Source organism: Cherax quadricarinatus, chromosome 45, assembly GCF_038502225.1.
Source record: "Cherax quadricarinatus isolate ZL_2023a chromosome 45, ASM3850222v1, whole genome shotgun sequence".
Classification (NCBI taxonomy): Eukaryota; Metazoa; Arthropoda; class Malacostraca; order Decapoda; family Parastacidae; genus Cherax; species Cherax quadricarinatus.
The window spans coordinates 14,496,430-14,512,493 of NC_091336.1; the positions used below are offsets into that span (position 1 = coordinate 14,496,430).

The 16,064-nt window shown below is 39.6% G+C and overlaps 1 protein-coding gene across 1 annotated transcript in view; it reads left to right on the forward strand.

Moving 5' to 3' along the window:
• Window positions 1–16,064, forward strand: part of LOC128694797 (stromal cell-derived factor 2) — a 124,065-nt gene that overhangs the window by 93,795 nt on the left and 14,206 nt on the right. The window contains exons 3-4 of the mRNA XM_070094247.1: window positions 4,036–4,097; window positions 11,714–11,847. Coding sequence (XP_069950348.1) covers window positions 4,036–4,097; window positions 11,714–11,847 — 196 coding nt within the window. The remainder of the gene's footprint in view (window positions 1–4,035; window positions 4,098–11,713; window positions 11,848–16,064) is intronic.

Below are 16,064 nucleotides of genomic sequence, written 5' to 3' on the forward strand. Positions count from 1 at the left end.
AATAATATTGGCACAATCAGCTGTGATTGCATCACTAGTGAATATGCAACTCTGATTGGTTGCTATCCCTTCCTCCCCCCCTCATTTTCTGTTGCCAGATGCTGGAAAATATTCAGTAGTGTACGGTAACTAGGAATAAGATTAAGAAAAGATGTTGGGATTTTTAACCCAGAGGGTTAGCCACCCAGGATAACCCAAGAAAATCAGCGCGTTGGGTTTTCTGTTTTATTTCCATTGGGGTTCTTCGAGCTTATCCCTCAGGATGCGACCCACACCAGTCGGCTGACACCCAGGTACCTACTTACTGCTAGGTAAACAGGGACATCAGGTATAAGGAAACGTCTGTCGCTAGAAAGCTAGGGCACTCAGCTCACACACTGAGCTCCGGGGATCGATTCCCGGTACGGGTGGAAACATTAGGACGTGTTTCATTTAGACACCTGCTGTCCCTATTCACCTATCAGTAAAATAGGTATCTGGGTGTTAGTCGACTGGTGTGGGTCGAATGCTGGGGATATGACCTAATTTGCCTAAAATGCTCTGCATAACAAGCGGCTTTCTATATAGTAGTATGTCATTGATGTCAGCTATAGTCTGTATTCCTTGTACACGTAGAAATAAATTTTATTACTATTTATTTATTTATTTATTAACAATTTGAGCACACATACAGAGGTACAAAAAAATACAGATAAGAGCAGCATGCCAAAGCCACTTATACTATGCATAGCATTACGGGCTGGCTTAAAATTAACTTAAGATTAACTAAGCAATGATGAAATCAGTGATAAAACATTAATGTAAACAGATAACTATAGAGCACAAGTGAGTATTACAAAGACAGGTCATATGGTTGCATGCATTGTTGTACATTCAGTCATACGGAGTATTCTGTTAGGTAGTGTATTTAAAAAATAATAAAGTTAGATTGGGTTTTAGGTTTAACATTTATGTGATATAATTGTGAGAAACATTTAAGATATACAATTTATAAGGTTCAGTTATTCAGTATTTATTTGGTTTTGGGTGAGTAAGTGATCTTTGAGAAGAGACTTGAATTTATAAACAGGTAGTGTTTCTTTTATATTTACAGGTAATGAATTAGAGATTTTAGGGCCTTTTATGTGCATTGAGTTTTTGCATAGTGTGAGATGGACACGAGGAACATCAAAGAGTGATCTGTGCCTTGTGTTATGGTCATGTGTTCTGTTGAGGTTGGCAAGGAGATGTTTGAGGGGAGGGTTAATATCAGAGTTAAGTGTTCTATGTATGTAATAGGTGCAGTAATAAGTATGGATGTTTTGTATGGTGAGTAGGTTTAGTGTATTGAATATTGGTGGAGTGTGCTGCCTGTAGTGAGAATTTGTTATCATTCTAACTGCAGCCTTTTGTTGAGTAATTAGTGGTCTGAGATGGTTAATTGTTGTTGAGCCCCATGCACAAATTCCATTTATTTATTTATTTCCAATTTGTGCACACATACAGAGGTACAAAAAAATACAGATAAGAGCAGTATGCCAAAGCCACTTATACTATGCATAGCATTACGGGCTGGCTTAAAATTAACTTAAGATTAACTAAGCAATGATTATTATTATTATTATAATAAAAAAGAAGCGCTAAGCCACAAGGACTATACAGCGCTGCTACTAAGCAATGATGAAATCAGTGATAAAACAATAATGTAAACAGATAACTATAAAGCACAAGTGAGTATTACAAAGATAGGTGAGATAGGGGTAAATAAGAGAGTGATATAGGGCCAGGAGGGCTGACTGTGGAGCATAGTACCGTATCTTCGATAGTATGCCTACAGTCTTGGAAATTTTCTTAGAAATTTGTTGTATATGTGTATGAAATTTGAGTCTATTATCAAGGTGGATTCCTAAGAATTTTCCCTCTGTTAGCTTTGTGATAGGTGATCCATTTATCATTATGTTAAGAGGGACATCTGTAGCTCTGTTACCAAACTGAATGAAGTAGGTTTTGTCAATGTTTAGTGTAAGTTTGTTAGTCCTCATCCAGGTAGATATTTTCTGTAATTCGGTGTTTACAGTATTGGCTAGCGTGACTGGGCTCGGGTGAGAGAAGACGTATGTAGTGTCATCTGCAAATAGTGTGGGTTTGAGTAATTGCGAAGCATTTGGTAGGTCATTTATGTATAGGAGAAAGAGAAGAGGGCCAAGGACACTTCCCTGTGGGACACCAACTGTAATTGGTTGTGCAGAAGAGTCCCCTCAAGGAAGGCTCCTTGACGCTGGTGAGGGGCTCTTGATCTAGGGAATTGGATCTGTGCTCCAGTTGGATCTGTGCTCCAGTTCCCTGAATTAAGCCTGAATGCCTTCCATCCCCCCATAGGCGCTGTATAATCCTACGGGTTTAGTGCTTCCCCCTTGATTATAATAATAATGTGCAGAAGAGTTTGCCACATTTGCGTACACATATTGGCTTCTGTTGCTGAGGTAAGACTTGAGGTAGTTGAGGGAGTGCCCTCTTATACCATAGTGTGACAATTTTACGTGGAGCAAGTCATGGTCAACTGTATCAAAAGCTTTACGTAAGTCAATGAAGATCCCCAGTGGGACTTCTTTTTTCTCTATTGTTATTATTATTATTATTATTATTATTATTATTATTATTATTATTGTTATAATATTATAGGACTTTTTTGGGTTAATCCTAGGTAATCTACACATATTCTAACATGTATGATGATTTATGTAACTGCATTTATATGTACCTATACCTGAATAAACTTAAAAAAAAAAAACTACCAGGTACAACAAGTAACAAGTATAAGAATAAGTTGAGAGTGTACGAAGGTTGTGTGGTGGTGGTGGTGGACCAATCAGAGCGACGGACGTGTGTTGACGTTAGTGACGTCGTCACTGAGGCTGCTTCTACTCACATGTTATATCGTGGATGTGTTTTCCTTAAGAGAATATTATTTTCAGCTACAATGAAAATACAAATCATTTGTCTTTTCACGCTCGTGGTATGCGTCTATGGTATGTATTTTTTTTCTATTGGGTTTATTGTTAGAAGCATAGTTTTAAGCGTTTTCAGATAACTGTACCCTTTAAGTGAGGGAGGTGTATTGACGCCTGTGAAGGGCTCGTGATCCAGGGAATTAGAGTGAGGTTCATTGAATCAAACCTGATTGTCTTCACTTCCTCAAACTCTGTATGAACCCAACGTGTTTAGCACTTCCTCATAACTACAATTGAATATCAGCAGCATTCATGGTATTTTGTTAGTTATTTAGGTGTGCTACATACACAGATACTACAGTAAACGTAGTAAAAGTTATTTTTATTCTAAATGAAGTAACGTTAAATATTATATATATAGTCATTATAAATATATGAAAGTGACATTTTATGATGCTTTAACCTAGGATAAACCTGGTTAATATTTCCAGTTTGTTTATCTTATTTATATTTGTAGTACATACAGGATTCAGTCGTGATGTTCTTGAAGTTTGTAATGCTGCTTAACTGTGAATATGTAGATAAAATCTACATAATTTAATATTGTATACATACAATATATATGTACTGTAATGCAAATGCATTCCATACATGTCTATAAAATAATTTCTTAAATAAAATTAATTGTATATACAGTACAGTAACATGGGCCTTGCATGAAATACAACCTAATAGTTATTTTGTATTCATACTATGCTCTCTTCATATGTTGTGCTGTAATATTCCACTGAATGAATTTATTCATTAAATTATTTCTTGATGTCTTCCAGCGTTTATTCTCAAATGGATTGATAAAGCTATAGGTTAGTGAAATGTCTCCACAATAAAGATAACTAAGTATAGGACATATCCTACTCATCCAGTTAAAATTGTGCCTAGTACTATTTTCAAGATATTTGTTTTATCAATATGGAACCATTCCCAGTATTGAGTCCATTTCATAAGTTTAATTTCTTCTATTCTACGTAAAATATGTAATGTATTCTGTATTTAAGCACTCGCTGAATGATTTTGAATAATGTATTGGCTTGTACATATATTCCAGGGCGTGGAACTCAACATGTTACATGTGGGTCAGTTGTGAAACTCTTCAATGCGTACTATAAGGTGGGTTTTGGGTACTGCTCATTGAAGAGTCAACTATGCAGTTTTATTTTACATGGTATTAACCTTTTAAGAGTTCTGTTTAGTGGTGAGAGAAGTAGTGATTAATTGCCCACCCAAAGAAATGTCAGACTTGGAGTGTCACTTCCAGACCATGATTCAGATATCTTTAACCCTGATCATACCTTTGTCCAAATATTGGATACTCTGCATCTGTGTTGCTAATGTTTAGTCAGGAAATGGTTCTTATGTTCCATTGCTGATAAAAAATTTCTCAATCTGATTTTAATTTCAGGTTAGTATTTACTAGAATATTAGGTACATCAGCAGCTCAGTCTTAATACAGTGGAACCTCAGTACTTGAATAACTCCTTACTCGAACAATTTGGTATTCGAATGCTTTGTTTGGTAAACAATCGCTTGGTAGTCGTTTGCTCAGCACTTGACCAAACAAACATGACCTGCCAGAACTTCTTTGTAAACTATTTTGTGTTTCTTAGTATTTTTTGGTATTTTTTTTATATTATTGGTATAAATAAGTCACCATGGGGCCTAAGAGGGTTAGTGATAACAGCCAACCAAGAGGAAAATTAGTTGGGAAAAATTTGTTCTGTACTCAAACAGATTGGCACTTGAACAGCCTTCTCGAACCAGTTAAGTTCGAGTGCCGAGGTTCCACTGTATTTTATATACTGTGCATTAGCATTACAAGAAAGAAACCAGGTGGACAACCACTAAAGTTGTGTGTGTAATGAGTGGTACTGTATCCTGGTGATTATATTTATTTAACTTAGTTGTACTAATGTTAGAAATTAGTTTGTGTAAAACTGTACTGTACCTGTAAATTGAGATACAAATTATGGGAAGAAGGCCATTCTGCCATGGGATAATATTTATGGTTGTAAGAGTACACATTCATTTTGGTCAATATTTTGTCAAATTTTTGTTCCTGCTATATGATAGAAATTGGCTTACCTACTCTTTCCTGTTTTATAATTGATGTGTAAAGTACAGTACATTAATAATAAATGATGTGGGTATCTTTCCCTGTTATTTTGGTAAATTTATATATTCAGTTTTCATTAAAATAAAGATGTCAGGCTACTGTAACTCTTTATTTTTATAAAATGACATTTTGTACAAGAATTGTTCCAAAAGAAATGCTGTTTGTATTTCATAGGTATCCATACGTTTTACCTGCATTGCAAATTTCATCAATTGATTACGAAGACATTAGCATTAGTAGAAGACAAAGTGGAGAGGTAGTTGATATAATCAGTTCATCACCCTTAGGTCAAGATAAGTCTCTGATATCCATATTACAGAACAGACATATATAATAAAATGGGTAGAGAAGTATTGAAAAAAGTTAATCATCTTGCTCTAGGAGTGATGGGCTGACTACATCAACTTCTTCCCCACTTTGTCTCCTTCATCTTCCACCACTACTGTTGTCTTTGTAATTGATTGATGAAGCCTGCAGCATAGGAGAAACATTTCACCAATAAAGATTCCTGGCGTTTCCTATGTGTCTTGCTTTTCAACTTGTTAGTGTTAATCTCAACCTATTGTAATAAAGTTAGTACAATTACCGACAATATGTAAAGTAAAAGGACACAAGTGCAACTAATGTGACATTTTATTGTGGCAACGTTTCGCTCTCCAGGAGCTTTATCAAGCCATTACAAACAATACATGGACACAGAGGGTATATAGGCTCAGAGTGAGGTGCAATACTAGTGGTAGTAGTAGTAGTAGTGACAAAAATTGTAGTAGTAGTAGTAATACAATATGGTAGAGCAATTAATTCGTACACGAGTAAAAAGATATAAAAGCTATTACTTGGGTAACATAAAAATAGGTTGGATAAATATATATATAGACTGGATAGAGGCAGCCTGTTTCAGTGTTCACTCTCTGTAATGTGCTTTGTGTAGTATAACAGGAGAGACTATGTGATGGCAGGGTTTACTGTTTTCATAAGGATTCTTGCTAAGACTTCAGAGATGGTGAGGCTGCCGTTGTTTTGTTTAATTGTATTCAAAACAGCGATCAGTGCTGATTCGAGGCACTTGCGTCTGCGGAAATTAGTTTCTTTGATCACTAATTGGGCGTCTCTGAATTTCATGAGATGATTGGTGGAATTTCGGTGTTGTACACAGGCATTGTTCAAGTTATTGTTCCTACATACGTAAATGTGTTCATTGAGGCGGATGTCGAGGTTTCTTGCTGTTTCACCTATGTAAATCTTGTCACAGCCTCCACAGGGTATAGTGTAAACTCCTGCATTGACTGGTTCGTGGTGCTTTGATTTTTGTCCTGGTTAGATCCTTTATTGAAGTGCTAGAAGCGATGGCGACTCTGGTGTTAGCTTGTGAAAGTACTTTAGAAACGTTCAGTGCAACCTGGCTGTTGGGAAGAACTATAACTTTGTTGGGAGTGGTGTTGGTGCGTGGAGAACTAATGATCTGAATAGCTCTTTTCTTGCAGTCTTTGATGGAAAAAGGAAGGAAAATTTAACTCAGTGAAGGTTTGGTGAATGTATGTACATTCCTTGTCAAGAAACTCAGGACTACAAATTCGATATGCTCTTAGGAAAAACCCGATGATGATGCCTCTTTTGGTTTTGGTATCTTGACTGGAATAGAAGTGTGTGAGATCATTTTTATTGGTAGGTTTCCAATAAACTTGAAATCTTAGGTTGTTGTCTACTTTGTGAATAAGGACGTCGAGGAAAGGTAGCTTGTCATTGGACTCTTCTTCTAGTGTAAACTGGATCGCCGGTTCAACTGCGTTGAGCCTTGCCTGAAGATTCCGTACATCAAAACGATTGGGAGTTATTACGAGGACGTCGTCCACGTAACGTAACCAAGTGACGCTTGAAGGGATGATGTTGGCGAAGTGTTCGGACTCTAGGTGTTCCATGTATAAGTTGGCTAGGACGGCACTGATGGGGGACCCCATTCCCATGCCATAGGTTTGTTTGTAGAGCTTGTTATTGAAAGAAAAACAGTTGAAATTAACACAGAGTTCAATCAAGTCAACAAAATCTCCGGGAGGTAGAGGAAGATTAAGGTCCTGATTGACTTTACGTCGTAGAACCTCGATGGCTTTTGTGGTAGGTACTTTTGTGAAGAGGGATGTCACGTCCAAACTGCTTAGTTTCTTGTTACGGATGGAGAGGATTCGGATGCGGTTGAGAAGGTCGCCTGAGTGTTTAAGATGAGCGGGGCTGATGGTCCCCAGAAGGCAGGAAAGATGTTTGGCAAGAACTCCAGCTAGTTTGTGTGGAGCACTGCCTATTCCTGACGTGATTGGTCTGAGAGGAATATTGTGTTTATGGGTCTTGGGTAAACCATACATGTGTGCTGGTTTAGGGTTGCTTGGTAACAAGTACAGAAGTTTCTTCCCTTCTCTAGTGCGTTTGAGTATCTGTCTGGTTTTGTATAGAAAGTCTTTGGTGAGCATCTCCCACTGTTGAGTGCTGATGGGTTCGTATGTAGATTGATCATTCAAAAGGTCCATCATTTTAGTGTTTTAGTCACTGGTGTTGAGTATGACGACTCCACCTCCTTTGTCGGCGGTGGTGACGATAATGTTGGGGTCGCTGGCGAGGTCCTTAAGGGCAGTGTTTACACTATACCCTGTGGAGGCTGTGACAAGATTTACGTACGTGAAACAGCAAGAAACCTTGACACCCGCCTCAATGAACACATTTACATATGTAGGAGTGATAACGTGAACAATGCCTGTGTACAACACCGAAATTCCACCAATCATCTCATGAAATTCAGAGACGCCCAATTAGTGATCAAAGAAACTAATTTCCGCAGACGCAAGTGCCTCGAATCAGCACTGATCGCTGTTTCGAATACAATTAAACAAAACAATGGCAGCCTCACCATCTCTGAAGTCTTAGCAAGAATCCTCCTGAAAACAGTAAACCCTGCCATCACATAGTCTCTCCTGTTATACTACACAAAGCACATTACAGAGAGTGAACACTGAAACAGGCTGCCTCTATCCAGTCTATATATATATTTATCCTACCTATTTTTGTTACCCAAGTAATAGCTTTTATATCTTTTTACTCATGTAAGAATTAATTGCTCTACCAACTTTTGTTGTTGTTGCTGCTGCTGCTGCTGCTGCTGCTGCTGCTGCTGCTGCTGCCGCTGCCGCTGCCGCTGCCGCTGCCGCTGCCGCCGCCGCCGCCGCCGCCGCCGCCGCCGCCGCCGCCGCCGCCCCTCCTCCTCCTCCTCCTCCTCCTCCTCCTCCTCCTCCTCCTGCTGCTCCTGCTGCTCCTGATGCTCCTCCTCCTCCTCCTCCTCCTCCTCCTCCTCCTCCTCCTCCTCCTCCTCCTCCCTCTGAGCCTATATACCCTCTGTGTCCACATATTGTTTGTAATGGCTTGATAAAGCTCCTGGAGAGCGAAACGTTGCCACAGTAAAATGTCACATTAGTTGCACTTGTGTCCTTTTACTTTACAATCTCAACCTAAAAAAAAAAAGTGTGTTGTCTGTGGGTTTTTATGTGCAGCAAATGCACAAGAGCAGCTCAATTTTATCACCCATGGGTGCATAGCCAGTATGGTCCTCTGTATCATGTTATGGTGTATTAAAAGTAAATTAGGAGGTTCAGTGCTAATTCCACTGAATCAGTTGGTTGGACTTCAGCACTATAATCAGCAGACATTAGAGGGTACATTACCTTAGTATCTCATGGTTACTACAAGGCCATCCAATGATTACTTGCTTATCTTTCCATTATCCCTGTGGTTGAGAGCCTTCCATTGTTGGGCTTCATGGTAAGTGGGAGATGGAAAGATGAAATTGAAAAATCTGTCATTGCATTCTTACGCATCCCCTGGGACTACCTTTGTTTACAAAATGGAACTATGGAAAGTATTAGGATCTAATCTAGAACAAGTTCTGAATGCCTCGTGTAATAGGGAGGAGCTTTACCTCCAGGGCTCACCTAGTTATTCTGAGTTGACTAGAAGGCATGATTCTCTGTGATCACCAAACCGGAATCCATTTTTGACCATGGTTCCAGCATCTAAAATGCAAAAACCAGCATACTGCTACAATGAATTGCCCTAAAAGGCAATTACTACTTCTTCAACCATGCCTGTAGATGATTGCAGGCCTAGGAGGATGAAACTACTGCATGTCTTGAATTAACTTTCAAGCTAAGACATTATCATCGTTATGATAAAAAAGAAATACTAAACGTACCAGGGTCATACAGCACTGCAGGGTAGGAATTGATGCAGGATCTAAGGATAAATAAGAATGGAGATGATAAAAGTAAAGTTAGGAGGGGCTGTGAGGAATGCTAAAGGAAGGATTATCAAAGTTTATGTAGTAAATCGGTTGCTGTCAAAAAGTCAAAGGTGGGTTCGTCAATAAGGAGGGAAGATATGGTAAGGGCGTGAGAGCGGTGACAACATGGCAGGAAAATTGTGTGTGCTCGTTGATAGACAGGACAGTCCAATAAAATATGGGTAATTGAAACAGGAACTATACAATACTCACAAAGTGGAACAGGACACCTCTCCATGAGATACCCATGAGTTAGACGAGTGTGTCCGATGCAAAGACGAGTGTGTATTGTCTCCCAACCTTGGTATCAATGACAAGGAGGCCAGAAACTCAAACTTGGTTTGATAGACTGTAATTTGTCATGAGTCATATCAGACCAACATTGTTGCCAACAGTTGCGAAGGTGGATAGAGATTACAGCAAAATAGCCAGAGAATGGAATATACCTCTATATGAAACTGGTAGGTCATGTACTGCAGATCACGCAGCAGAATCTGCCTACTCATTGCCCTGAACATCAACATGGCCAGGGACCCAACAGAAAACGATTTCTTTATTTTTGCTAGTTATGAGGCATAACCAAAGTTGTATATGAAGAACTAGGGGATGAGGTGAATCAAATTTTTTAATAGCTTGCAAAGCACTAAAGGAGTCTGAGACGATTACAAACTTCGAAGTAGGCATAGATGTAACACAGATAATTGCAATGAGAATGGTATACAATTCAGCTGTAAATGCTAATAGTCTAATAAATGTCCTTGCACCACACTGTCAGGAAACACTGCTGCAAACCCAACACCATCAGAGGATTTAGAGCCATCAGTGTACACTGCAATGGCATGAGAATCAGATTGGAAGTGATTAAGAAAAAGAGTGAGAAGCAGCTGTAGGGATTTGGGCTTTTGCACCTGGCAGGAGGGAAGAACAGACACAAACTGTCAGAACTTCCCAAGGGGAAATTGAAAAGTTAGGTGCTAGATGAAGATATAAAGAGGGAAACTGAAGAGAAGATGAGCAATTGAAGACGAAGAGAAAAGGGACAGAGTAAACGGGCGGCGAACAAATGATGGACTTCTGCTAATGTTCATTATTATCCTGTATGTAGAAGGATTGTGAAGATCATGAGAGTGAACAAAATAGCAGAGGCAGTGAGCATCACGACGGTCATTCAAGGATGGGACATTTGCTTCTGCATAGAGGCTTTTGACAGGTGAGGAGCAAAAAGCACCTAGACATAAACGTAATTCCTGATGATCGATGGGATCGAGTTTAGAAAGAGTTGCAGGAGAGGCTGCAGAATATATCTGGTCAGACAGATAGAGGAAACTCATTTACCATCATTCATTCACTGTCTTATCAGAAGGGTGCCAACATCACACTTCAGATGACCCTCCAAACTGTAAAATCTTCACCCCTCTTTAAGAGTGCAGGCATGTACTTCCCACCTGAATCCTGCTGATTTCCCATGAATCTCTTAATAAATGTTACCTTGAACTCCAACAGCACTTCAAGCCATAATAATCGCTTCCACTTACTCTGATCTACTGCACTCACAAGCCTATTCAATCCTCTAGTACTCAAAGCCTCCCTTACCCCCATTCCCCTCAACCCTTCTTGGGATGACCCCTACCCCTCCCTTCCATTCCAGATTTATATACACCCTCTTAGGCATCCTATTCTGCTCAATCCACTCTAAATACCCAAACCACATTGACAGCCCCCCTCCTCAGCCTTTGAATCATACTTGTGGTAACCCCAATTTTATTATCTCAATGCTCTAAATTCTCTGCATAATATTCATGCCACTCATTTCTTGCAAACATAACTAATTATTATTATTATTGCTGCTGTTGTAGCTAGGAGCTACTAACTTGCATCTCAGTACAGGTGCTTTGAGAAGTCTGTGCATCGGAATCTCAGGTACAAAATACAGTACAGTGGACCCCCGGTTAACGATATTTTTTCACTCCAGAAGTATGTTCAGGTGCCAGTACTGACCGAATTTGTTCCCATAAGGAATATTGTGAAGTAGATTAGTCCATTTCAGAGCCCCAAACATACACGTACAAACGCACTTACATAAATACACTTACATAATTGGTCGCATTTGGAGGTGATCGTTATGCGGGGGTCCACTGTATTTGAATTCTGTGACATTTAACATTCTAGCTGAGGATTCATTTACTTGCATTGTGTGCACAGCCAGCTTTCCTTAGTATTAGAGCAGTGTTCACTACTGCAAATCACACTGCTTATATATACTACTGTCTACTACAAATCTTTTACTTATTTAAGGTGCGGCTTCATTCTCATGATGTGAAGTATGGGTCAGGTTCTGGACAGCAGTCTGTAACAGGAGCCCCACAGCAAGAAGATCACAATTCCAATTGGCTTATAAGGGGCACATTAAAGAAACCATGCCAAAGAGGGTTAGTTTAGCCTGTTGAAGAGTATTACGTATTCATTAAAAATTTTATGTATGTACGTACAGGTACAACATCAATTTTCAGGACCTTTGGTTCCAAAGCCTTTCTGGATTACTGATTTTTCTGCCTTTAGAGAGCGCAGTATTCCTTGGTCTTGGGGTTGGATAAGTGATATACAGTTTGGTGGTAAATACACTGCCATGGGAATTTCAAGTTCCTGCTCGTAAATTTGTATGGCTCCGGACCATCAGTGTCTGAAAAATTGATGTTGTACAGTAGACCCCCGGTTTTCATAAGTACAGTGGACCCCCGCATACCGTTGGCCTTACATAACGTTAAATCCGCATACCGATACATTTTATCGCTAAGATTTTGCCTTGCATACCGCTAAAAAACCCGCTCAACGCTGTTCGTCCGAGAGACGTCTATGTGACGCCTGAGCCAGCCTCACATGTTCCGCCGGTGGCATTGTTTACAAGCCAGCCTCCGCGGTAACATCCAAGCATACAATCGTAACATTTCGTATTATTACAGTGTTTTTGGTGATTTTATCTGCAAAATAAGTGACCATGGGCCCCAAGAAAGCTTCTAGTGCCAACCCTGTGGTAAAAAGGGTGTGAAATATTATCGAAATACTGTGGTACCATGGTCAACTGCTGATGCTGCTGCTGTAGCACTGTCAGCTGCTGCTGCTGCTGTAGCACCATCAGCTGCTGCTTCTGCTGTACCACCGTCAGCTGCTGCTGCTGCTGTACCACCGTCTGCTGCTGCTGCTGCTGTAGTACCATCTGCTGCTGCTGTAGCATCGTCTGCTGCTGCTGTAGCATCGTCTGCTGCTGCTGTAGCACTGTCAGCTGCTGCTGCTGCTGTAGCACTGTCAGCTGCTGCTGCTGCTGTAGCACTGTCAGCTGCTGCTGCTGTACCACCGTCAGCTGCTGCTGCTGCTGCTGTAGTACCGTCAGCTGCTGCTGCTGCTGTAGTACCATCTGCTGCTGCTGCTGCTGTAGTACCGTCTGCTGCTGCTGTAGCATCGTCTGCTGCTGCTGTAGCACTGTCAGCTGCTGCTGTAGCACTGTCAGCTGCTGCTGCTGCTGCTGTAGCACCGTTGTTGGTGTGGCTTATTGAGAATACCAAGAAACAATTAACCCCAGAGGGTTAGCCACCCAGGATAACCCAAAAAAGTGTGTCATCGAAGACTGTCTAACTTATTTCCATTGGGGTCCTTAATCTTGTCTCCCAGGATGCAACCCACACCAGTCGATTAACACCCAGATGAACAGGGAAAAATGCCTGGAACTAGTGCTCATATTGGTGAATTTAAAGCCAGCAAAGGTTGGTTTGAGAGATTTAAGAATCGTAGTGACATACACAGTGTGATAAGGCCTGTTCTGGAAGAAAATGCCAAACAGGACCTACAGTACTCAGGAGGAAAAGGCACTCCCAGGACACAGTGTCTCATCAGTCATTGCTGCATCTTCAATAAAGGTAAGTGTCATTTATTCTTCATTTAGTAGAGTAGTACATGCACAATATATACTGTGCATGTACTACTCTACTATTGTGCATGTATCCTTCTCTTTGTGTGTAGGAAAATGTATATTTCATGTGGTAAAATTTTTTTTTTTCATACTTTTGGGTGTCTTGCACGGATTAATTTGATTTCCATTATTTCTTATGGGGAAAATTCATTCGCATAACGATAATTTCGCATAACAATGAGCTCTCATGAACGGATTAATATCATTATGCGGGGGTCCACTGTAATCCATTCCAGAAGGTTGGCCGAAAACCCGGAGTAATATTTCCCATAAGAAATAATGTAAATCCAATTAATCCGTTTCGGACACCCAAAAATATTAACAAAAAATACATTTTATAGAGAATAATTATAGTTTTACATACAGAAGACAATGTGAAATAAATATAAATGACTAATTTTAATGATAAATGAACATTACATACCTTTATTGAAGACTCTTGTTGGTGAGTAGTACTATTTATTTGTAGTCCAAGGCGGACTACATCCCACTGTATACCTACCGGCTACATACACTGCGGCCTTCAGCCATATTTTTACCATTGACATACCATGTTCACTGAGTTTGTTTCTAACAACTACCTTTAGATGCCATCATAAACAAAGGGAGAAGTAATAAATAATTCATGCCGACCCTTTGAAGGTCGACAGACCCTCTCCGAGACTCGTTCTCAGGGTTGGCCAAATTAAAAAAAAAATAATTTTCTCTTATGAAAAGATAGAGAATCTTTTCCCGATCATAATGACACCAGAAGTTTGAAATTTGATGGAAAACTTACGGAATTATGCTCTTGCGAAGTTAGCGGTCTCGGCAATGTTTACGCATCGGCGAATTTGCCCACTTTGAGCCCCATTTTCGGCCAATTCCACTGTACTAGTTGACAAAAAAACATGAATATTTCGCTAGAACTCCATTTTTTTCTATCGAATGAGTGCAAGAAACCATCCATTTATCAATTTCAACTATTCATTACAGTGGTCAGAATTTAGCAATTTTGCCAATTTCACACAAATTTCAAAAGATGCCAATTTCCAAATAGGGTCCAGAATAAACAAGAAAGACATAACTGGCACTAAAATGACATTTCCTCTGTTCATTAGTCACGTCTCAAGGCCCCTCTTATATTCTTTTGCTTTCCACTTTGAATTTTTATTCTCACAAAAAATAGAAGATTTACTGTTATGCAGACTACTGCATTAGTGTAAAAAATGGTATAAATAATATTGGCGCACTTGCGAAAGAATATTAGACTCGCCAGTTGACGTGTATTGGATGCTTGGCATGATTTGTTTACTTTTGAACTTTGGTAAAAATCTAACATTTCTGCTACTTTGAGCTCAATTTCAAGGTACTTTTCATTGTAAAACCAGTCAAAATCATCTCAATTTCTGTAATATGTCTTCCATTCTATAAAATGAGACCAAAAAACTAGAATACAACAATAAATACCATACGAAAATACAGTGCAAAGTCACTGCTTTATTCCAAAAAAACGGTCAAAGTTTTTTTTTTCTCATTATGCACTGTGTGCTGCAGGATTTTTTTTATACTGCACACATTGACTACGTAGACCCATTCTTTCATATGTAGGCCTACCAGCTTTCTCCCACTAGATTTGAGGGTGCTAGAATTTAGGCGTACTAGTATGTCAAAAACCATGGATCGTAAGCCGTACTAGTACGGCCAAAACCCTCAAAGGGGTAAGGGTGGTTACTGGGCCAATGCAGATTCATACAGTTTTCTCTAACACTGGACCAGAGAAAACGTAATGTTTAACCTCTACTGCATATGCTATGTAACGTGTTTCTTACATAATTTTGAAGAAAATATCGTAGATGGATTAATGAAAATATCTATATTAACTTCTTTTTCTTTTTGGTAGGCTATACAGGAAAAAGGGGTTACTAGCCCATTGTTCCTGGCATTTTAGTTGACTTTTACAACACGCATGGCTTATGGAGGAAAGATTCTTATTCCCCTTCCCCATGGATATAAAAGGAAAAGCAATAAGAACAAGAACTATTAAGATAAAATCAAAGAAAACTCAGGTGAGTGTGTTTCTATAAACGTGTACATGGATGTTCAGAGTGACCTAAGTGTAAGTAGAAGTAACAAGACGTACCTGAAATCTTGCACTTCTTATATTGTATCTTTTTTTTTTTTTTTTTTTTAACAAGTTGGCCGTCTCCCACCGAGGCAGGGTGACCCAAAAAGAAAAAATCCCCAAAAAGAAAATACTTTCGTCATGATTCAACTCTTTCACCTCACTCACACATAATCACTGTTTTTGCAGAGGTGCTCAGAACACAACAGCTTAGAAGCATATACGTATAAAGGTACACAACATATCCCTCAAAACTGTCAATATCCTGAACCCCTCCTTTAAAGTGCAGGCATTGTACTTCCCATTTCCAGGACTCAAGTCCAGCTATATAAAAATAACCGGTTTCCCTGAATCCCTTCACTAAATATTACCCTGCTCACACTCCAACAGATCGTCAGGTCCCAAATACCATTCGTCTCCATTCACTCCTATCGAACATGCTCACACATGCCTGCTGGAAGTCCAAGCCCCTCGCCCACAAAACCTCCCTTACCCCTTCCTTCCAACCTTTTCGAGGACGACCCCTACCCCGCCTTCCTTCCCCTACACTACAGATTTAAATGTTCTCCATGTCATTC